At 35.5% G+C, this 23,959-nt stretch overlaps 1 protein-coding gene across 1 annotated transcript in view; it reads right to left on the bottom strand.

Annotated features, from left to right (window-relative positions):
• Positions 1 to 298: 298 nt before the first annotated feature.
• RB1 (RB transcriptional corepressor 1) overlaps positions 299 to 23,959 on the bottom strand; it is a 148,955-nt gene continuing 125,294 nt past the window's right edge. Inside the window, exons 21-27 of the mRNA XM_044668231.1 lie at positions 21,923 to 22,027; positions 14,548 to 14,661; positions 14,301 to 14,464; positions 11,285 to 11,315; positions 5,616 to 5,758; positions 4,875 to 4,924; positions 299 to 2,180 (exon numbers count right to left, since the gene is read on the bottom strand). Of these exons, the coding sequence (XP_044524166.1) occupies positions 2,107 to 2,180; positions 4,875 to 4,924; positions 5,616 to 5,758; positions 11,285 to 11,315; positions 14,301 to 14,464; positions 14,548 to 14,661; positions 21,923 to 22,027 (681 nt within the window). The 3' untranslated portion in view covers positions 299 to 2,106. The remainder of the gene's footprint in view (positions 2,181 to 4,874; positions 4,925 to 5,615; positions 5,759 to 11,284; positions 11,316 to 14,300; positions 14,465 to 14,547; positions 14,662 to 21,922; positions 22,028 to 23,959) is intronic.

Genomic DNA, 23,959 nt, shown 5'->3' with positions numbered 1-23,959 from the left:
TGCAACAATCACATATCTCTGCTTGTATAAGTGTTCAGAGAAACAACAAACTTAGAAATGACCCAAGAGGAAAAAACCTTTGATTCAAATTTTGTGATTAGGGTCTATAAAAATGAAGTGCTTTCTGTTCTCAAATGATGGCAAAAGCTGGCTTACTATTTTCAGGGAGGAATTTAGACATTTAAAAATTTTAATTCTGAGGACTGGAAATTCTCATTCATTTCTAATAAATACTTCTGCATCATCTTATCTGAATATTACATACATACACACATTTATGGAACACTAAAGAGGACACTTTGAAGTCTCAATAGCTATTTTATTTTTAAAGGAGCTAGAAATTATAGAAAATAGCAACATACACTTTCAAATGTACACTTTTAAATCCATATGAACAAAAAAGTAGCAAGTCATCAATAAAAGATATCTCCTGGCCCATTTAGGAACTTTACAATATATACCTTTTAAGTTCCTAAATCCTTGACATTAATCCTATTGTAAATATAGCAAAAGCATATGTAAACCATGGCTTAGAAGGTAAAATGGTCTTTGTGAAGTCCATGTAAAAATGAGAGAATCATATATACTAATTTTTGTAAGTATAGTAGGAAAACGGTCAAATCAAACACAAAAGTTTAAAATTTAACTGACCGTGAAATAAAATTTCATTTCCTAACAAAACGCTCCAAATTAGGGTAAGTGAATTAAAAAAAAAAAAAGGTTCAGGGCATATATATATATGTATATATATTTGACTAAAAGTGATTTCTGTCAAAAGCTAGATGATGCTAACTTTAAATATCACCTTTTTTTTTTTAATTCTTTCTAAATAAGTTACCCACACAACATTTCTTAAATATACCTTTGGGTGCCCCAAAAAGCATTTTCCCATTAAATGTAGATGCTTTGAATTGGAGCAGCTGCATAAAGTTCACCTCCATATGTGAATACTTAATGTTCAAGAAGGCTATCCTCAAGATATATAATTTTAGGATGAAAATGTTTTGTAAAAATGCAAAAGGGAGTGTTAGGCTATGTTGGCTTGCAAAAAGAAGAGCTGTTTTAAAAGATGAAAATCTAAAGCATGGATGAAGTTTAATAGTCATTCTAGAGAATACTTAAGCCTTCCTTCCCCATTTGAAGCTTGATGGAAGAATGATTATCATGTGATCCTTTGTTTAGTCATATCTCAGCTAACAATGTTGTCAGTATCGATGGCACACTTCATTGCTGTCCTGATTTGTTAGAACCCAGAGAAAGATTAAAAGTGCACTTGGACTGTATTTTAGAGGGGCACAGTAAAACATAAGGCTCTTTGCAAGTACTCGGACCAGTACTTTGTATATTTAGGAATTTGGTTGGTATGAAAACCAGTGGTGTTGTCATATACCCAGATTTAGACTTCAAAATGTATGTATGTATGACAGAGAACAAAAGCAAGAAGAAATGTTTCCCAGCGCTGAGGTATGGAACCTGTATCAGTAGTACGGCAGCATCAGGAGTTTATACTTTGCTTTCTGCTTGTACTTATATTACAAGATTTGCAAAATAAGCAAAAGTGTATCAGATTCCAAGAGTAAAATAAACTAATGTATACAAAAATCAGTATCTTTTTTCAAGTAATTTCTGTTATTTCCAATACCTATCTCAGCTGAAGAGTTCAGGATAACAAAAATGAAAGGGCAATCAACCAATCTCCATTTGGAAGGTGGGAAAATCTTCCCAATGTATTAGCATTAAATAAAAAATATATAAATTAATGAAAGTGGCATACATCATATACATGCTGTCTGCACCGTCTTTATGCCCAATCTGCAAAGTACTACGTTTACTTTAGAAATTGGGATAATCTAAAGTGGCAATATCTGCACAAGACACCACATCATGTATAAAAGCAGTGTATGTACTATGACAACACTGTAAATAACTTGGGAGTCTCACACACACAAAATGCATACTTCCAAAGATCTCTGAAAGCTGAAAAAAGCTGAAAGCTATATTATACTACAAATGATAGTAAATAGAAACTAGGCAGTGTGCCATTTGGTAAAGGAAAGGCAACGAATGAAGACAGGAGGTGGGCTGAGCAAGGTCCTGAAAAGATGTTCACTTTTCTTCCTTGCTTGAGGTATCCATGCTATCGTTCATTTTCTGCTTTTGCATTCTTGTACGAGTAGATGCTAAAGAAAGACAACAAAAACCAATAATTAAAACAGTCTGATGGGGAATACAGTTCAATAGAGTATGGATTCATAATGGACCCAACCCCAAAAAGACCAAAATACCAAAAGATTTTATTATACAAATTCCTGGTTCAGAGCTCCCTAGGCCATCTATGACTCTTAGAAAAATCCTAGGAAGTTGTTTGAGACCTATATGTTAAATGACTTGCCCAAGGTCATGTAGCTAGTAGTTAGAAGTGGGATTTGAACCCAAGTTTTTCCTGACTCTAAACCTTACTTAGTGAGCTCTATCTATGGCATCACAGCTGTCTCTAAGGAAACAAATACAGAAGTAAAAAGACTAAAAAAAGAATCACTATTAATTGAACACAGAGTGAGGCAATGCTAGATTTGAGAATGTACTATTATCTCAAACAATTAAGCTCTGGTTTTTTGTTTTTTTTTTGGTACACTCTAAAGTATGAAATGTACTAGAGAATGCTAAAGTTCAGTCCAAATTACTCTTTTTCCTTGTGTGTTCAATATTCTTCTCTGCTGGAGAAACAATCTATGAAGTGGCCACGTAAGCCTCATGTCATAAACCACAGCTCCTGGTTTTTTAAGAACTGCTTGGCTTGACCTGAAGTCATCCCTGAGCTGTAGGGAACTCTTCAGCTAGTCCTTCTAATATCTATGTAGATTTTACCAAGTCATGGCTGGTTGTTCTTTGCCTATGAGACTGTAATCCAAGGACAGCAAAGAGGGCTGTCATGTTACAAAGGGTTATTTAAATGCAATAATCGAAACAATAAAAGAAAAAAGTGGAAAATATCTAGAGTTAGTTAAGAATTCTTATTAACTGCTGGGTGGTTTGTTAATTTTTTGGAAAAGTAAAGTGGATTAGCCACTGTTTAGTGAAGGTCTTTTTCTCCCTTCCTCTCCCAGCCCTGGGGCCTCAGCACATCTTGGAATAGATAACCTTTTTTGGATTCAGAGGGTTTTGAGAAGACTGAAGAGTCACAGGAGTTTCTGAGCCTCAGGGGTTAAGCCTGCTGCTCCTCTAGAATTTTTCCGTGGTTTGGTTAGGCTCAAAGCACAAGGCCTTTGAACTCCTTCCTAAAGAGAGAAGCTTGTTACTCAGCTTTAAATGGGTCACTAGGAAACGAATTCACTATACTTAGTTCTACTTGCAGAACACATACAGACTTTCACAGAGCACTTTTTGTTTTTTAACAGCGTTTTTGTAGAGACCAAAATTCATCACGTTCGTAAATTGTGTTTTTATTAAATGCCCTAATATCTATCTTTTAAAAAGCCCTAACAGATAATTACTTATGAGTTAGAAAATTCTCAAAGTGAGTCAAAGTAAAATATCAAAAGAGATAAAAAGTGGATCGTTTGAAAAATTTTATTCTGTAAATTAAATGGAAAGGATGGTTTTATAAATTGATAGATTTCAATTCAATGTCTAAAAAAAGTCTACATTTTTTGTAGTTACATTTTAGGTAGTAAAGAAGTTTAAGACTAATTTATAAGATAAATAACTTTTCAAATTTAAAGGATTATTTTAATATTTGTTCTTTCAAGGGCTTCACATATGGCATTTCATATGATAAATGATTGTTGAATGTCAGAATTGAGGAATAAATTTTTAAATTCTAAATTTAGAATTTAGCAACTACAATACACATATATCACACCAAACATCTTGCAACACCCTTAGAAATGTACTAAGAAATAAAATTCTGTTATTTTAAAGTATTTCCTAACTAGAGCCGTGTATAGTTAAGATACAGCTAAGCAATACTGTACTTTATTAATATTCCTGCTTGAAAGACTTTTAGAAAAAGCAAAAAGGGGTTAGTTTTGGAGAAATGAATGAAAGCTTCTGGGAAACGATGCAGTGTGAAGCAGGCAAAATCAGGAGAACAATTTGTACAATAACAACAATATTGTAAAAAAAAAAACAACAAAACAGCTCTGAAAGATTTAGGGACGCTAATGAGTGCATGGCCAACAAAACTTAAGAGGGCTCATGAAGAAACATGTCATTAACATCCTGATGAAAAGGTAATGGACTCTGAGTGCAGACTGAAACACCGTTTTTGGACATGGCCAATGTAGTAATCTGTTCTGCTTGACTATACATGTTTATAACAAAAGTTTTGCTTTTCCCTTTTTTTAAATGGGAATGAAGGAAGTGAGAGAGAGATGGGATGATTTTCATTGATTGGAAAAAATTTAATTAAAAAAAGGCACAAAGAATAATGATTACTTTTCTCCTACATGAATACCTACCTCACTTTGCAAGTATAAAAATGAAAGTTTTGTAAATTGGATATGATTTTAAGTATAATAGGGTGAGTTCTCATATGTAAGAAATTTCATAGTGAATATTGTCATAAAGAGAACTTGAGTTGTCTGGAACTCTTCTTTGTCACTAACACATGCATGTATCAAACATCCCTTGATAAGAGTAGATTACAAATTCCTTAAGGTCAGCAGCAGCATCATTTTTTCCAAATTTCTATATCACTTGAACTTAAAATAGTAGGTATTTCAACAATTGGCAGTTGAAGCACCTTGTAATTTTTCTTTTTATACATGTGAATTTCCAAAACCCAGATTTCCTAATCTCTATTTGCATCTTAATGTAAAAAATTACCACATTTGTATCTCTTTAATATTTACAAAGAAATTACATATACTTACTCATTTCTGCAAGTTTCTGTTGAAATTTGGATTCCCCAGGGAGATGTTTGCTGCAGGAAAAAAAAACCCAGAACATTTACCTTGCATAAATGTGCCCACTGGTAATAGATCACATTTAAGTGCTTTGGAGATAAGGTGATGCATTCAGAATCATAGAGAAAGCCAAGGATAGACCAGGCCTCAAACCTAGACCTCTTATAATTCTTACTCCAATTATTTATAGTTTTATTACACATGCCATTATTTATAGTTTTAACCATTTATTTCATACTATTATTACTTTAGTGAATTGATAGATTTTATAAGCTTATGGAAGTAAATAAAATAAAATGTTCCATAAATTATGGTGCTACATAATTTGGGGGGGCAATTTTCATTAAATATATTAGTTCTTAAGATTCAGGGATTTATTGTTTAATAATAATGAACTGTTGTAAAATTGCAATAATATCTATAATTAAATATTCTGTTTCTTTGATAAAACTATGACAAAGTGATGACACCATTTGTAATTCAATTTTCTAAAGCTCCTTCATCTGTAATTCCATTTGATCCTACAACAATACTATGAATAAAAGGAGGGCTATTTTCCCATTAGACAGATGAGGAAATGGAGGCACAGAAAAGTTAAAAGCCTTGCTTAGAATCACAGAATCTAGTCAATAGCAGAGCCCAGACTGCAGCTCTCCAGGTGCAGACACTTCCATGACAGCAGTGCGATTCTAATAGAAAAGCTCATACCTTCCATCTGCTTCATCTGATCCTTCAATATCAAAGCGTAGTTTTTTCAGTGGTTTAGGAGGGTTGCTTCCTTCAGCACTTCTTTTTAGCAAACGGTCGCTGCTACACACCATTTGGTTTATTTTCTGAAACTTCTCAGAAGTCTGGAAATTACAAAATTACTAAAAGGTTTATTTAAAACCAAAGGAATCCTGGTTCTACCACTTCTCATAGCAGTAAAGCTTTACCTGCAGCCAAGTGTGGAACAAGTTCAATTGTTTGGCTTGAAAAAATAATCAGAATTATCTATGTATTTTGATTTGCTATTATTTTACCAACTGATCAATATGAAGAGCCTGTCAAAGTTATGGCATATCGTACATGAAACTGCAGCTCAAATCCTTTTTACTTCTCCACACCATCTCTACTCAAGAAACTCTTGCTTTAAACCACTAGTTCTAAATACATCTCATTGATTCTTTGACTCCATTCTTTCTCAGAATCTTTCCTTGTGTTGTCTTGAAAAAAACAAGGTATCTTCCTAACATGATGGTGTGTGATATAGACTTAAGTTTAAGTAGGAACTAACTATCTGTCTTGTCTTAAGGATAGCCCATAAAGTAGACTTTATTGTTATATCACAGTTATCTGCTCCTATTATGTGCCAGGCACTGTGCTAAGGAGCTAGGAATATAAAAATCTAAGACACTAGATCTAATGGTCTCTTTACAAGTCTCTTCGTTCTTGACCTCTTTGCAACACATGACATTAGGGACCAAGTATGTAATCTTACTGAAGTAGAATAATACTTATGTGACTGGTTGTAAGAGATGGAGGAAGAGTGAAGAGTGAAGGCTAACTCAGCCTAGGAGTCTAAGTGACTTCTGGTAGTGCTGGTCTCAACAAAATACAGAAGTTTGGAGAAGAGAGAGTTGAGGGCCACAGGGGACGTGTAGACTGGGAGAAATAATAACTTATTCTGTTTTGGACAGATACAAGGAAAAAAAAGAAAGAATAGGTAAGGACATGGAATTTTTTTACTCACACACAATGTTTACTGTCTGTATTAACACCTACTGTGTATAACATTGTGCTTGACACTGGGTGGAGAAGTGATAAATATCAGAGGTGATTATGGGCAACCTTGCTTCATTCCTGATCTTATTGAGAAGCCTTCTAGTTTATGTCCTTCACAGATAAAGCTTGCTGATTGGTTTAGAAAGATGCTATTTAACATTTTAAGGAATGTTCAATTTATTGCAATGTTTTGTGTTTTTAGAAGGAATGGATGTTGTATTTCTTCAAAAGCTTTTTCTGCATCTATTGAGATAATATTGAAAGTAGTGTATGATCCTTGTGATAGATAATTGCTGTAATCTCCTTGGCTGATATTTAATTTAAAATTCTTGCACTGATATTCATTAGGGAGACTGGCCCATAGTTTTCTTTTTCTGTTTTTTCTTTCTGGTTTAGATATCAATTCCACATTTGTGTCACAAAAGGAAGTTTCTTTTTTCAGTTCTTTTTCCAAATATTTTATATAGTATTGGAATTAACTGTTCTTTAAATGTTTGTTAGAAATTCACTTGTGAATCTATCTGGCCCTGGGGCCTTTTTTTTTTTTTAAAACCCTTAACTTTTGTGTATTGGCTCCTAGGTGGAAGAGTGGTAAGGGTGGGCAATGGGGGTCAAGTGACTTGCTCAGGGTCACATAGCTGGGAAGTGTCTGAGGCCAAATTTGAACCTAGAACCTCCAGTCTCTAGGCCTGACTCTCAATCCACTGAGCTACCCAGCTGCCCCCTGGGGCCTTTTTTCTTAAGGAATTCATTGATAGTTTGTTCCTTTTTCTAAGGATTGTATTTCTTCCTCTTCTGCTAATCTGGGCAATTGATATTTTAAAAAAAATATGCACCTATTTTACTTAGATAGTAGATGTATTGGCATATAATTGGGCAAAGTAATCCCTAATAATTGCTTTAATTTCCTCTTCATTGGTTATGAATTCACCTTTTTCATTTTTAATACCAGTAATTTGTTTTTTCTTTTTTGATCAAATTAAGCAATGGTTTATCTATTTTTTTAAACCAGCTCTTTGTTTTATTAATTAGTTGAATAGTTTTCTAACTCTAATTTTATTAATCTCTCCTCTGGTTTTCAGAATTTCTAATCTGGTGTTTAATTGGAAATTTTAAATTTGTTCTTCTTCTAGTTTTTTTTTTTTTTTTGGTTGCATGTCCAATTCACCAGTCTGCTCTTTCTCTATTTTATTGATGTAAGTATTTAAAGATATACATTTTCCCCTAAGTCCTGTTTTGGGTACATCCCCAAAATTTTGGCATGCTGTCTCCTTGATATCATTCTCTTTAATGAAACTATTGATTACTTTTGTCCTTTGATCCATTCATTCTTTAGGATAAGGTTATTTAGTTTCTAATTATTAATCTTTTTTTTCCATAGCCCTTTGTTGAATGCAATTTTATATAATTATAGTCTGAATGCATATATTTCTGCTTTTTTGCATTTGGTCGTGAGGCTTTTATATGTCCTATTATTTGGTCAGTTTTTGTGAAGCTGCTATATATTGCAAAGAAAAAGGTATGTGCCTTTTTATTCTCATTCAGTTTTCTCCTGAGGTCTATCAAATCTCACTTTTTAAAAAAAATCCCTCTCTTCCATTTTAGAATCAATTATTCTAAGGCAGAAGAGCACTAAAGGCTAGGCCAGTGATGGGCAAACTTTTTAAAGAGGGGGCCAAAGGAAAGAAAATGCTCATTTGTCAGTCTGTTTCTAAGGCAACACTTTCGAAATTTCATTGTATTGTATCCTACTCATTGTATTTGTCAGATTAGGAATAATGTCACGTGGCAGGATAGAACATTTCAGGGGGCTGCATCTGGCCCGTGGGCCGTAGTTTGCCCATCACTGGGCTAGGCAATTGGGGCTAAGTGATTTGCCCAGGGTCACACAACCAGAAAGTGACTGAGACCAGTTGAACTCAGGACTTCCCATCTTTAGGCCTGCCTATTCACTGAATTGCCTAGCTGCCCCTAAATCTAACTTTTCTAAAATTCTATTCACCTCCTTAATTTCTTTATTGAAACTTGGTACTGATAGGCCAACTACCTTCACATTTTTAACAACTTATTCCCTTGATATTCTTGACTTTAGTTCTTCTAGATGAATTTTGTTACTTTTTCTAGTTCTATAAAATAATTCTTTGGTAGTATGATTGGTATGGCACTGAATTAATTTATACAGAATTGTAATTTTTATTATATTGGCTTGGCCTACTCATGAGCAACGAATATTTCTCTAGTTATTTGGATCTGATTTTATTTGTATGAAAAGTGCTTTGTAATTATGTTCAAATAGTTCCTGGGTCTGTCCTGGCAGGCAGACTACTATCTGCAGTTATTTTAAATGGAGTTTTTATCTCTTCTGGATAGGTGAATTGACCTCTTTTCACAAACTAATGAATTCTTGTCTGCTAGCTCAACTATTTCCCTATCACTGTTGTAGTTTGACTTTTGTTTTCAAAAAGGACCAATGACATCACAGTGAGATATCTTGAGTTGTGTGAGAATTGGATTTGAGGGAGGCAGAGTTGCACAAAAGTCATCTGCCTCATTCTCTCTTCCAGAGTCAATGAAGTCCAGTGGCAAGACAAAAGTCAGGATGACTAGAGTTAGCCCAGGATGTAGTGGATGACCTTAGCAACTTTGATGGCAACATTTAGAACAACCAAGCTCTAGGTGTCCCATAGTATCTGCTTCAGCCACCTCCATGGCTGTTGGAACAAACTGTTCTCTGCTGGAGGAAGTCTTCACATGCTTAAGGTAGACATTCGCCTAATTCATCAATGAGTTTAAGACCTGTTGGCTACCTTCAACTGGGTTTAGCCCAACTGCCAAGAAAGTTGTACTGGGGTGTAGTCACTGTACAAGTTATAGTTTTTCTTGAAGCCATAGCTAAGAACTGAAGAAAGGTGGATGAGCTGCTTGAAAAGGGCTCTACTGCAGAGGTGCTAGTCCATCTGAGAGAAGGCATGTGAGGGTATGGAGCTGGCAAAGGCTTTTTACAGACATAAGGTGGAAACTGAGCTGAAAGCTTTGTTTCTAGGAAACAGAGAGAATTGTCTGATTTGACACTAAGTGATAGCAGCCATGGGCAATTGTTCCCTTTATCTCTTTTCCTTGATTTCCCTTATCTATTTCAACAATTCAGGTATCTATTAGAACTAAATGTAGAATATCTGATGAACTCTTGACTTGCCTCAATAATAATTTAATTCTTCAGAAAGTAGAGAAAGCCACAACAGGAACTTTTATTCTAAACCTGATTCTGATCAACAATGAAGAACTGCTTCATGAAGTGAAATGACCAGGATTTAAACTTATGATAAATAAGAATGTAAGTGCCAAAGATAGTCTAACTAGTATCCTGTGCTTTAGGAGGGTAGATTTCAAAGAATTCAGAGAGAGAAGAGGTAGTAGGCCATAGCCTGAGTCTCTAAAAAGGAAGTCAACTTAGGGCAGACACAATAGCTATTTTCAGCTACTGAAGGGATAATATAAAAGGCTGACAACTTATTTTAGCAGGTTTCAGAAATAGGACAAAGACCAATGCATAGTAGTAACAGGAAAGTAGAAGGAAAATTTATTACCAATTAGAAGTATCCAAAAATGGAATAAGATTGTAGGGGTTTCAACGTCATTAGAGGTATAGATGACTACTAATCTGGGATGGTCTAGACTGAATTCATGCTTTGGGTAAAGTCAAGGACTAGTTTACTTCTGGGACCTCCTCTGATTTTTCAATTTTGTTATTCTTTTATCTACTAATTTTTCTAAAAGGGATAGAGAAAGGTAGGGAGTAAGAAGGTTAGAACCTAAGATTTGAGAACTTGGTAAGAACTAGAATGTATTAGAAGACACCAAAAAGACTTCTGAAAAGCTTGAATAACAAGAGACAGAAATCTAAAGGTTGTTGAAGTCAACTGAGGAATGACTGAACAAATATGGTCTATGAACACAATGTAATACCATTGTGTTGTAAGAAATGATAGAGAGGATAGTTTCCAAAAAATCTAGCAATTTTTTATGAACTGATGTAGAGTGGAGTAGGAAAAGAAGGGAAATTTATACATTAATAACAACATTGTTAGAGACCAAAAACTTTGAAATAATCAAGAACTTCTGATCAACACGATTCCAAAAGATTCATTATGAAATATAAAACCTATCTCCTGACAGAGATATGAGAGACTCATGGTGGAGATTGAGACATATGTTTTATGGATATAGCCAATGCAAGAATTTGTTTTGTTTGACTATGCAGCATATTTCATAAAATAAGGACGTGTGTTGTTTTTTTCTTTTTTTAATTGAGAAAATAGAAAAAAACAAATTCTAAATAAATTAAAGAAAAATAAAAGCAAGATGGCACTGTCTATGTGGACTGGACATTTTGGCATATCAGTGAAATTTCAGAAATCTTGTCTCTGGCAATACAGACTTTAAATATCAGATTACTATAAATTATTTTTAGATTCAAAACAGTGTAGCAAAATCTTGACCTTTTTTGCTTAGGCTATAGGAGAATTTTAAATTCTATGTAATGCCCTCAATTAAGGCATCTGAGTTTACCATTTTAAAAGAAAACTACAATTTTATGCAAATAAAATACTCACGCCAAATGATTCACCAATTGAAACCAATATTCTGTTAAGATAAAATGAAACACAAGTTAATTAGCTTAAGAACATATACAAAAAATGACATTTAAGTATGTACATGTTATTCTAAAGATTAAATTGATAAAAATGAAGACTTCTCTATCTCTTACATCACTGAAATGCTATTCTCATTATGTATAAAAGCAAACTAGTGCCTAATTTCCTTCTGTATTATGATGATGCTTTAAATTTTTTAATGGTAGAGTTATTTTAAGCTACTATTTTACAAGGACATGAAAAATAATGGCTAACATGTAGTGCCTTAAAGTTTGCATAGCACTTCGTATATATTATCTCATTTGATCCTTACATCTTATTTATCCTAATTTAACAGATGAGGAAACACTCAGGCTAAAAGATTTGCCTAGGGGCACATGGCTAGTAAGACTCTGAAGCAAAATTCACACTCAGATATTTTTCTAGCTCTAAGGTTGACCTCTAACTACAGAGGTGGGGAAAAAAAAGAAACATTTCATGATGGAAGAAAATATACCAAAGTTTATATGAACAAAAAGTCAAAGAACAAAAAGAATTTCTTCTAATAAATCACCCACATTTCTATCAAGTCATACCTAACTATAGTTTTTTGTACTAGGAGATATACTTGTTCCTTTCTAGCAGGTATTGTAACTATAATAAAAACTAACATATGGTAAGAGGTATTTAGTTCTTCATCATAACTTTTTCAAACAGTACTTTCCTATTTCACTAGTAAAATGGTTCATGATCAGAATGACAACCTTAAGGCACTACATTCTCACTAGGGAAACTATAAAGAAAGACTAACCCAGGATGATATTGCATATGTTATTGAGTCGGGTCAATGGGTTTGATTTTGATTTTTAAAAAAATCATTATTACCAGAGAAGGCTCCCTGAGAGAGTAGTGGGAGATGAATGGGTAACTCCCTCCTCCCCAAAGAAGCCCTTTAAATGGACATCTAATTTTATCAAGGAAAGCAAAATAGATACCATCATTAGCACAGAATGAATCACTACCATGATTTAAAATCATTTACTTAGAACTAATTTGCATAAGGTTCTAACAAACTAATTAATGAGACAAAGTTCCTGTCTTTTAGGAAGACAGTATGATAAAAGTAAAAAGGGCACTGGACAAAGTATCAGGAAGATCTGAGTTTTAGTCCTAGGTTTTACATTAATTAGGTGGGTGAGGGGCAGCTGGGTAGCTCAGTGGATTGAGAGGCAGGCCTAGAGACGGGAGGTCCTAGGTTCAAATCCGGCCTCAGACACTTCCCAGCTGTGTGACCCTGGGCAAGTCACTTGACCCCCATTGCCTACCCTTACCACTCTTCCACCAAGGAACTAATACACAGAAGTTAAGGGTTTAAAAATATAAAAAAAATAAAAATAAAAATAATTAGGTGGGTGACCTTGGACAAGATATTTCCTCTGGTCTCATTAGTAATTTGAGAGGGTTGGGCCAGGTGATTCTTGAAGGTATTTTCTCATGCTAAAATCTATTATTTTATATTTTTTCTATTTATATTTTACATATTACAGTATAAGGGAGGAAATACCAATGCTACTAGTAGGGCAGCTAAATGAAAGCTAACTAAATAAATTAAAGGATACACTGTACATAAAAATGCTAGTGTAGACAAAGAAAATAAAATAATAATGCTATCACATTAATTATGCCCTAAAACAAATTAGTGTTTAAACAGAAACAACCCTTTTTTGACAAAAATTTATCACCATTTTTGCTCCCTGCCTCTTGGAAATATACTTATGTATATTAAATAGGACCCTTCAAAGATGAAGAGATTAAGGTAGAGGCTGAATGTCTTGCTAAAGGTTAAAAAAGGCACAGTATATTTAAAGAACTTAGATATAGAAGGGGCCTGAGAGTTGTTTAGTCCAGTCCTCTCATTCTAGAGACAGGGAAACTGAGGACTAGTGAGTGAAATTACTTGTTCCAAGCCACAAAATCAGTAGCAAACAGAACTATGATTCAAACTAAGTCTTCTGACTCCTCCTCTGGAAAGCCTTCCACTGTACTTGTTGGTAAATATTTCTCTACCTAATCAAAGATAACATATTTGTGTGGTAAAAATTACTTTTTGTAAGTGTAAAAAGGTCACTAGCATGCACAATACTTTGTATTTGGTACCAGAAAAGAGAAAACAAAACAAGACATAAAGAGATTTCTTCCCTCCCTGTTTATTTTCCTATCTATGAAGTACAATCTGATTGGCTGGTCACTTCTAATATGGCCAGAGCACTGTACCTCTCCTGAGTTAATCTTCCTACTTTACACACAAGCACAACAAGTTTCAAATAGCCCATGATACTATGTAATAAGGCAAATGGAGGACATCAAAGCTAAGAAGCATTTGTGGTTGATGTGGATGATAATATAATAATTTGCTCTTACATTCTACCTTTCATCTGAGCATCTAAAAGAGCTTCAAAAACACCAGCTCCCTGATGCACAACAAGCTTTTGAAGTAGAGACCCGCCCAAGGGAATAGAAGGAGAGCATGGGAAAACTAGAAATAACAGCTTCAAGTCTCAATTCGCTAGCATGTGTTCTAATGAGTTTGCATTCTCATCCTTGATGGGATATTGCTTTTCTAGTATGGAAAGTGTTCATGACATTGGAAGAAATATAGAATGGCTAAAAGGTGAAAAAAAAAAAACCCTATACTTCATTGAGTATCTGGGTTCCAGTAAATATAGAGTGCTCCAAAGGCTTACAACCAAACTGAGAATCTAAACTTTGTGTCTAAAAGAAAGTAGGAAAAAATAGGGATGGTGGTATTTGCAGGCTTATTTTTTAACATGTTATCTTTTTAATTCATAAGCCTAAAGACTTTTCTTAAATGGATGGTAAATTTTAGATGAGATTCTGGCTTTTTTTAAAGGACTTTTTAGTTTTTAATCTTAGATCAAAATAATTTCAATGTATTGTTCTTTGCTACTTGTTCAACGAGAAAACAAGCACTAACCTTGATCTTGGAGTCATTTTTGTGGGAGTTGGCAGGCCTTCTGAAAATTTGTATGGGCTCTTCAAGGGTGATATATAAATATTCCCTCCAGGAACACGTAAAGGAGAACTAGAAAACTTATAAGGACTCCGAGGAATATGAGGTATCGGTGACAAGGTTGGGGGCTAAAACAAGAAAAGTAAATAAAAGTTTTAACATTTTGAAATTAGAAATTGTGACACAAACACATAAGAGATTCTCTACATACCCTGGTGGAAGCATACTGCAGAATATTTGTTTTTAGTTTCTGCATGAAGACCAAATTGTAGAAGACTATGATGGAATCGTATTGCCCTTCTCTGATCAAAACACGTTTGAAAGTCTGTGAAGAAAAAATTATTATGCTGAAAGATTCACCTCAATATATCTTCTTTTCACCTAATTCATACCCTCATTCAAATATTTAAAAGTGTAATGTGCTCTTCAACAAATAAATTCATTCCAACAAATATTTAAGCAGCTTCTCTAATGTTCAGAGAATTCCTTGTAGGTAGGGGTTGGCAACCTTTTTGGCCGTGAGAGCCATAAATGCCACATTTTTAAAAATGTAATTTCGTGAGAGCCGTACAGTGCTCACAGTGCCACTCCTGTAAAAGAGCCTGAAAAAAAAGTGACTTTATGGCTCCTGCAGAAAGAGCCATATCTGGTCCTCAAAAGAGCCAGATACGGCTCGAGAGCCATACGTTGCCGACCCCTGCTTGTAGGGATGCAAAGATAAAAATGACCCAATCTCTGTTATCAAGAAGTTTTAATCTCATGGACTTGGGAGTGCAGGTGAAATTAATAAGCATACACAAATCAATTTGATACAAGGTACAATGTGATAAAGGCAACGAAAGCTCTTGATAAAGCATATAAAATTGAGGTGAGATTGTGACCAGCCATGTGCATTAGGAGAGGCTTCACAGAGGAGGCAGGCCCTGTGAGTTAGCTAGGCCCGAAGAGAAGGCATTCAATAGGCAGAGAGAGATGGAAGGGAGTATGTTCCAGGTATGAGGGATGGCCTACACAGATTTTGGAGTTAGGAGGCTAAGATAACAGTTAGCAATCTAGCTTGCCCCAAATATAGCAATAAGATAGGAAGGGTAATCATGTGAAACAAGATGGGAAAGGCAGACTGGAGATATAATGTGGAAGGTTTTAAAGGAATTTGCATTTTATTCTATAGGTGAAAAAGAACCACTGAAGGTTTTTTGAGCAGAAGAGAGACTTGGTTAGATCTGTACCTAAGAAGAGTATGTTAGCAGATAATTTAAGGATATATCAGAGATAGGAAAGGTTACAGATAAGAAAACCAATAGGGATTCAAAAAATAGTTTGGTCAGAAGTAGTGAGACCATAAACTGGGTATAGGAAATATAAACAGAGGTCAGAGGACCAATGGTATGAGATATTATGGAAGTAAATTCAGCAGATCAAAGGATCACATAGAAAGAGCTTGAGGGGACTTCAGAGGCCAGTTACTCCAACCCGGTTATTTTACAGATGAGGAAACTGAGATCCAGGCAGGTTAAGAGATTTGCCCATAGAGGTAGTAAACTGATGCAGGATTTGACCTATTCATTGATCTTACATAGGAGATGAAGATTTGAAACAAGATGACACCATAGTTTCCAACCTGGGTGACTCAGAGGATAACAGTAGCATAAAAAGAAACACAGGATTTGGGGAAAAAGGCTGATGTGATCCCAGTGTGGGACACACTGAGTTGGAGATGCCAACAGAACGCCCAGTTGGAGACGTCCAGAAGTCAGGTGGAGCAACGGGAACAGGGCTTTGGGAAAGGTTAAATATACAGATGTGAGGCTTGCCTACACAGAAGTTAAATGGAGATCTGGGAGAGAATAAAGAAGGTGAGAAGTGTGGCTTTATGGATAGAATGTCAGACAAGGAAGCCTAAGGTGGGTATATTCAGGGTGAGCTAAACCATCACCACCATTTGAATAATGACTTCCCTTTAGACCTTAATGGAGAGGCTTGGGGCTATGAGCTCAAGAGCCCTGGGAATAGCAATGGTCCCAAGAATAGCAGCCTGCTTCTAGCATGGGCCCTATAGTCACTATCAAGGAGAGTTAACGTGGAGAATGTAGACTTCACATGGCCCCCAGTGTTACCACCAAGCACTTACAAACAGCCACTGATGGGCAAATAAGCTCAAGAGTCCTGGGAATAACAACAGACCTCCAGACTCCCAGCTCTGCTTTCAGCCCAGCCCCCACAGGCATCATCCAGGAAGTGACCCCTGTGGAGAAGGGGCCAGACATCCCCACCGACTGCCAATGTTGTTGAAATAGTGAGGCAATCAGGACCCTGACCCAAGAGCCCTGGGAATAACAGTGCCCTATCCCTCCACCCCCGCCCCAACTGGCCCTGTTTACAGCCTTGCCCCTGTAAGCCATCTTCCAGAGAATCAACTCTTATGGAGGCGTGACCTGGCAACTGTTTTTGCAGCTGCTGTAGCCCTGCCAATTCAGCAGTCATAGTTACTAGAGATTCAGAAAAAAAAAAAAAGTCTTGTTCCCAAAGACCCTGGCACTGTGAAATGGTTCCACATCAGAAATGAATATAGCTTTTATCAAGGGAAAGAATAATAAAGAAGAAATATTACCATTTTTACTGCTGCACCTTAAGTACCTTTGGGCCTTTCCATCTGGCCTCAAACTAAAACCACCTATCTGGGTCATCTCCCTTTATTAGAATGAGAGCTTCTTGAGAGCAAGGCAGGATTTGAGCAGAGTCCTGGAGGAAGCCAGAGAAAGAAAGAGGCACACCAGCTAGAAGGAAGAGCATTTCAGACATGGAGAAGAGTGAAGAGGCACAGAGATAAGAGTCTGAATGATGTGGGAGGAATAGCAAGCAGGGCAGTAGAGTTGTACAGAAAGGACTCAGGTAAAAGAAAGCTGGAAAGGTAGGAAGGAACTGTAGGAATTAAATTAATGTGCAATACTTGAAGTATTATATTTTTTATAGTTTATTATCTGACAAAACAGAACCACATGACTAAGTTTTTTTTCTACCTGCTCAAAAAGCCTGCTCACCAAAGTTGCGACAGGAATATAGTTCAAAGGTACAAAATTTCCAATTACACATGTGGCCATCTTTTCAAGTGGCCATCTTCTGCAAGGAGCATCAAGTTGGGGTTCAGAGTGTAGAACCCCAAAGAAGCCAGGAGACAGTTGAAAGACCATTAGAACAGCACTATAAAAGGAGGTGAACCTCAGGCAAACCAATTCAGTCCTGAGTTAGGGTGAAGGGTGAAGGGAGGTTTTTGGGTAGGTCTCCATTGAACCCTAGTAATCCTCACCAGGATTGTGATTACCTGATCCACAGTGCTGTGCCTAGCAGTTCCTGTCAATCTCTGTTACAGCTTGCATTCTGCTGCATATATATTTATACCATCAAATTATATCTACTTCAACTTCAACTAACCATCACTGAAAAGCAACAACAGCTACTTATCAGCGTCTGGCCTAACTAGCTTATCCATCCATTAGCTAGTGAATAGAAGCTGAAACCCAAGCTGAGTGTGGAACTCCACCAGAGGCTTTCCCTGAGAAGGGATGGCCTAGTTCTTACTCCTCTAGATATAGAGTTAGATTTCCCTTAATCCTCTCTCCTTCCCCATCATACTTAAGATCCAAAATACTTTCAGTTTATACCTTCCTTAGTCAATTAAAGAAGTTGCCTGTAATAAGATTTAGTCATCTTGCTGTTTCGGTCTATCCATACTGTCTGGATTTGGCAGTTGAGGGAATCTCCCTGCTGTGGGGGATTCTCATAGGCTTTCCACACAAATTCTAGCCTGTGAATTATTTCCTAACAAGCTGAGATATCAACACTATTGGCACTACACCATCTTAGCCATATTTAACATCTAGTAAGATATCCAGCTGATATCCACAGGGGAGCCATAGGGCTTGGGCCCTCTTTGTAAGGAGTTTCTAGGTCCTGCCTGCTGGAGAACTGATTATTACTGGCCCTAAGACTGCCCAACCCCCACAGGTTGAGCTGAGGATCTGCAAGCTATTCTGCAGTCAGAGAATCATCCTTACACACAGCAGCAGCTTAAGAAGAGCTTTAAGTGCTAAATAGCTGACTTTATATTTGATCCTGTAACTAATCTTGGTAGAGCAAACACTAACATTTTTTGATTACTCCATTATGACATAATTGGTCTTGCTGGTTGGAATTTACTCACTCAGACACAAAAAGGTCTTTTGGAATTCTATTCCAAGAATGTTTATCCCTCTTTCAAAAGTTTTGAGACACTGGTGCTGGTTTTGCCTTTCATTTTGTTTTTAGAGATCACTTCTGGAATTTGCATTAAGTGAAGATTTTCAATCATCTCAGATTTTTAGCTTTTTCCTCTTCAGAGTTTAGAAGCTCCCCAATTACATTTTTTATTTCATTTAATCTAGGCTTAGTGCTGAAGTTATTTTAAAATATTGCCCCGTAGAGGTAGGCAATACATTGCTGTGACTTGGAGCTGACTCTGACTATTGACAAAAAGTAGTACAAAGCCCTCAACTAAAACTGTTACCAATGTTGTTATGATTAGGTATTGGCCCACCATCAAAATCTATGTCTTTGGTCTATTTAGTTAACATTTGTGGTAGCCTGTTTTAGTAAATACTTTTCTAAACTGTTTCTACTTATCTTGCCTTTTTATGGGCCCAGAACACAAAGAACTACTCATTCCACTATCTTCTTTATCATGCAGATCTCAGTAATTTCCTGTAGGGACAGCTGGCACCTAGGCCACCATTTATATACTCTTAAGATTCATAAGAACAGTTTCATTACACTGGCCAGGACATAAACCAAATCAGTGGTGTCTCCAAAGTCTAACTGGCCAGCTCTCCAGTGTTCGTTCTAGGCTTTCATAGAAACCATAGTAGTCTCAGGACACTGACATGAAGAGTCATCTTTGTGCATCACCTGGGTAGCATTCCTTGACTTGGTAATTGTTACCCCCACCCCACCCAAGTCCCCTCTGACCCACAATATGGATAATAAACTTGGTTTTGAGAACACTTTTTGTGGTTACTATTATTATTAGAGGAAGTTAAGCAGTACAATGGACAGCATACAAGATTTGAAGCCAGAAAAAGCTGAGTTCAAAACCTGTTTCACATACTGTGTGGCCCTATGCATGTGAAAATGAGGAATAATAGCATTTACCTCATAAGGCTATTGTAAGAAAAAATATGTAAATTTTTTTGTGAACACTAAATCACAATATTAAGTGTTAATTATAATTATTACTAATCTTGTTCTTGTCTTTTTAAATGGATTTTAAATAAAAATAATATTAAGGTAATCCCACATCCAACTATTCTTTAATATTTAATATTCTGTAAACTACCGCATAAGAAAATAAAATACCCACATTTTATAATTACATAAAAGTATTGGGATGTAAAGGCAGTTTTTGTAGGCTCACTCAGAGTATCTTTGTGACAGCCCACAGAGCAAAGAGGATGGTAGGCATGATATATATGTACCTTACCCTGTTCTCATATTGTTCTGATTTCTTCTGCTATATCTATATATTTCCAAAAGCATTCCATTCCATGTGGCTTGAAAATTATTTGGGAAGTTAAAATCTATTAAAAAGACATTCCTAAATTTGTTTTGACCAATGTTATACATGAGCAATCATGGGAAACAATTTTATCTGTAATAATGCTCTCTTTCCAGTATAGTTTATTTGTTGAATTCTCAAGACTACTTTGGGATCTGTATTTGTAGTGGGGGTGGGGGGGCTGTAATTTGTTACTTTATTTACTATTTGGAGTTTCTAATGAAAAATTATAGTCCCCAAGTATGCACTAGACATTATGATTTCCGCATAGCTTTGACCCATCCATATCCATCCTCATCTTCCAAGTATTCAGTAGGTTCTAAAATGTTGTTACAACCTGGAGTGATGTGCCTCACAATTTCTTCTGTTTCCCCTTGTATTACTATTGTAATTGTTAGAAGCAGGGCAGCTTTGCACTGAAGTCAGAAAGAGCATGATTTAAGTCCCTATTCTGTCTTGTACTAGCTATGTGGCCTTAATAAAATTGTTTTAACTTTTCATTGTCTTGGCTTTCTCATTATACATTTACTAAATTAATCACTTCACAAAGTGCTTGTGAGAATAGTGCCTATTTTGATGCCCTGGGCTTTTAAAGAATTTCCCTTTCTCAACTGATCACGCATTTAGTATACAGCATGGGCTATTTCCATTTTTAACTATCACTGGAGCTTGTACCTTGCAATAGCAATTAATAATAGTTGAATTGAATTGATGAAATCGAATAAAAGATCAGGACTGGACATATAGATTTGTGAGACATCTGAATAAGGGGAGATTGACCTATGGAAATAAATGAAATTGCCAAGGAATTGGCAAGAAAAAAATATACAGAAAAAGAGTGTTACGGAATGGGAGAAGGAAAATATATCAGTAAAGGAGACCAAGAAGTTACAGTCAAAACAAGTAGAAAGGCAATCCTTGATATGAAAACTGAGAGATTATCAGGAAAGGTCAAGAGATCAACCAATAAATGGAGAAAGGTTCAAAGAAGATAAAGTCTAAAGAAAACCTAGCATACCCCAATTCTCAAATTCTCCTCAGAATAGACTATGGCTATACTAGGAAAAGTGAAATGCCATGGCACCTAGATTATGTAGCAAGCATAGAAGAAGTCAGTCAGCCAGGCTGGTCACAGAGGAAGTCACAGACTCACAAAGAAGAAAGACTCACAGCCCAGAAGGTAGATCATTATGGTATAGAGAGGTCAGAGCTATGCAAAAATCATCATGGGGGACAGTCACTTAAACTTCGTCCTCCAGAGTCTGAATATAAAATGTAATCAAGTTTATTTGATTAATCAGGGTACCTTTAAAAAGGAGGATCAGGACTTTAATAATATAAACTTCAAAAATAAATTTTTAGTATTTACTGATAAGACTTCATTTATAGAGATTTAAAAAAATTTTTCATCCAGGAAGAAAAATAACTGAACCATATTTTTTTACCTTTTTTTTAAAAACTCTTTATTTTCTATCTTAGAATCAGTATACTAAATATTGGTTCCAAGGCAGAAGAGTAGAAAAGGGATAGGCAATTGGGGACAAATGATTTGCCCACGGTCACGTAGTTAAATGTGTATGAGGCCACATTTGAAGCCAGGACCTTCTGTCTCCAGGACTGGCTCTCTTTATACTAAGCCATCTTGCTGCCCCTACACTTCTTACTTTTTGAAGTAAATTTTACTCTGTTAAACAAAATCTAATACCTGTCTCCTTAAGATAGTGTAGTATTCCTGTCTTACTTTAAAAACTTAATTTAAAACTTTAAATTCCACTTAGCTTTTTCCAGATCCATATTTAGTTAAATATAATTACCTAATAATGTGAAATTAAGTGGCAGTTTTTAGATTTATAAAAATTATCTAAATGGACATTTTGGAATGTTTGGTTAAAACCAATTTGTAATCAGATATGTATGTTTTGGTTTTATCTAATAAAATTATCTAACAAATGTTTAAAATTATTTGGATTAAAGAACCACACTGAAATAATTTACATACCTCCTGAATGGCATGGGTAAGGTCCTTGTAGGCTGTAACAATAATTTTGAATTTCAGATCTATATTCTTCACTTTGCATATGCCATACATGGAACACATCATAATCTATTAATAAGAGCAAAGGAAAAACAATCAGAATTCTACTTCATAGTTTTCAGGTCTAAAAAGTGCCCAGTATTCTTCATACCTGGCTCAGAGAAGTGGAAATCTATATCCTTATAGTACAATCAATTTCAATAAATGGAATACAAAGAGTTCAAAACATCACTATCATTGGTTTCATTTCAAAGCCTGTATTATGAAAACTTCTACTCCAGATTCTTCTACAATGAAACACAGGATCAACTCAATTATTGGCCTAATTATCAGGTTTGTAAAAGGCATGCAACCTTTGCTTCTCAGATTATTTACCAAAGAAAAGGCCAAATTAATTTTAGCCAATTTTTCTACTTAAAAATTCTGCCCCACTCCCCCTCAAAAAAGTCAGGTGGGGAATTGGTTGAAACTATTAGGTTGTAAAAAGGAATTCTTTAATTTCTTTAATTTAACGGGGGACCTGGAAGTCCTCTTACCATAAAGAAGTGAAGGGATTAACCAGCCCACAGTGACAGGAAGTAGGAACTGGGGAGCCCCCTGCTGGGTCAGCGTGATTTGCAGGCTGTCAGTTGCTGACAGTCAGGGTTCGCAGTTGTGGTAAAGTTGGTTGTTGGTAGTGTAGGTTAGGGTTTAGTTGCTGGTATATAAAGGCAGGCCTGAGCTTGCTGAGAGGGCTTTTGGCTTTAGCCTTTATAGGGCTTTTTGCCTCTGGGCTCTAGAGAACAGGAGATCTGTTTCAGAGGCTCTGCTGTCAGTTGGCTACTGACAGTTTGGGCTGTTATAGAAAACTAAAGGAGTGAGTGAGAGAGCTGTCTATTATTTTAGGGAATCAGGTAGTTAGTGAATTATTTATGGATAGTGTAGGTTAGGTAGGCCTGGTGTTTGCCAGGGAAGAAGAAGCTATCCTCAGAAGACAGAGGTAGTATTAGGAATTTTAGGTATGTTTTTAGGGTATAAGATTAGTAATCTCTCTTTCCTCTTTTCTATCTTTCTATATTCTTTTACTATCTCTATTTTAATTAAATTAAACTGTTAATTGTTAAAAGCTGCCAGAAGTTTTCTTTTCTCTGGCTTAAAGGGATAATATTAATTTATAACGCCACTATATTCTCATTAAAACTTAAATTATTAAAAGCTGCTCTCTTATTTTGTCAAAACTACTATTTTAACCCTTACAAGGTGAAATAACGCTTGGAAATTATGTTATTTAAATTACTCATGCTTTCCTAATTATGGACTCCAGGGCTCTAAGCTAATTATGACTCTTTCCCCCATCTAAGTGCCTTTATTTTTTGCAATAATTTTGCTTATGACTTTCACTCTAACCAAGATAATATATCTGAAAAATTTTAAAGTGAATTGTAAACTATCTTAAACAATGATAACATGACTGAAATAATCATACAAGCTCCTGGTATGTTGAGTAATTAGACATTTTGTAAAGTTTGATTAAAAATCAAATTGTAGTCATATTTGTCTTTTGGTTTCATTTATTTGTTTTCTAATATATTTTCCAATAATCTTTCTCCTTTTATATTCTTAAAAGTAAAAGTCTACTTTATTCTATGGACATTGATTTTTATGTCCTTACAACTGACATTTACCTTCATCAACAAATATCCTAAAGAATCAAAAACTTTCATTTACCACAGCAACTAATTTTATTTTATGGAAAAGAATATCTTGAAGAATTAATGTTTTCAAAGACTGAATAAAGTGACAATATCTCCAGTTTAAATATATACTTTATGAATTCTTAATATTGAAAATGGAATATTGTAGGTGGTACCTACAGAAATAAAAATAAAGTAAAACTCCATTATGAAGCTCTATGCTACACCACAGTGAGAGTCATATTGTGCTCCATGTGTATAGAGTTTAGTCCATACTATGGTATAATATTAAGCATCTCCCAATAGCAAGCAGAATTGCAAAGGAGTT

The sequence above is a fragment of the Gracilinanus agilis genome, chromosome 3 (assembly GCF_016433145.1).
Source record: "Gracilinanus agilis isolate LMUSP501 chromosome 3, AgileGrace, whole genome shotgun sequence".
Lineage (NCBI taxonomy): Eukaryota > Metazoa > Chordata > Mammalia > Didelphimorphia > Didelphidae > Gracilinanus > Gracilinanus agilis.
The sequence above is the reverse complement of the archived record's forward strand: the minus strand, read 5'-3'. Positions and strand labels throughout refer to the sequence as shown.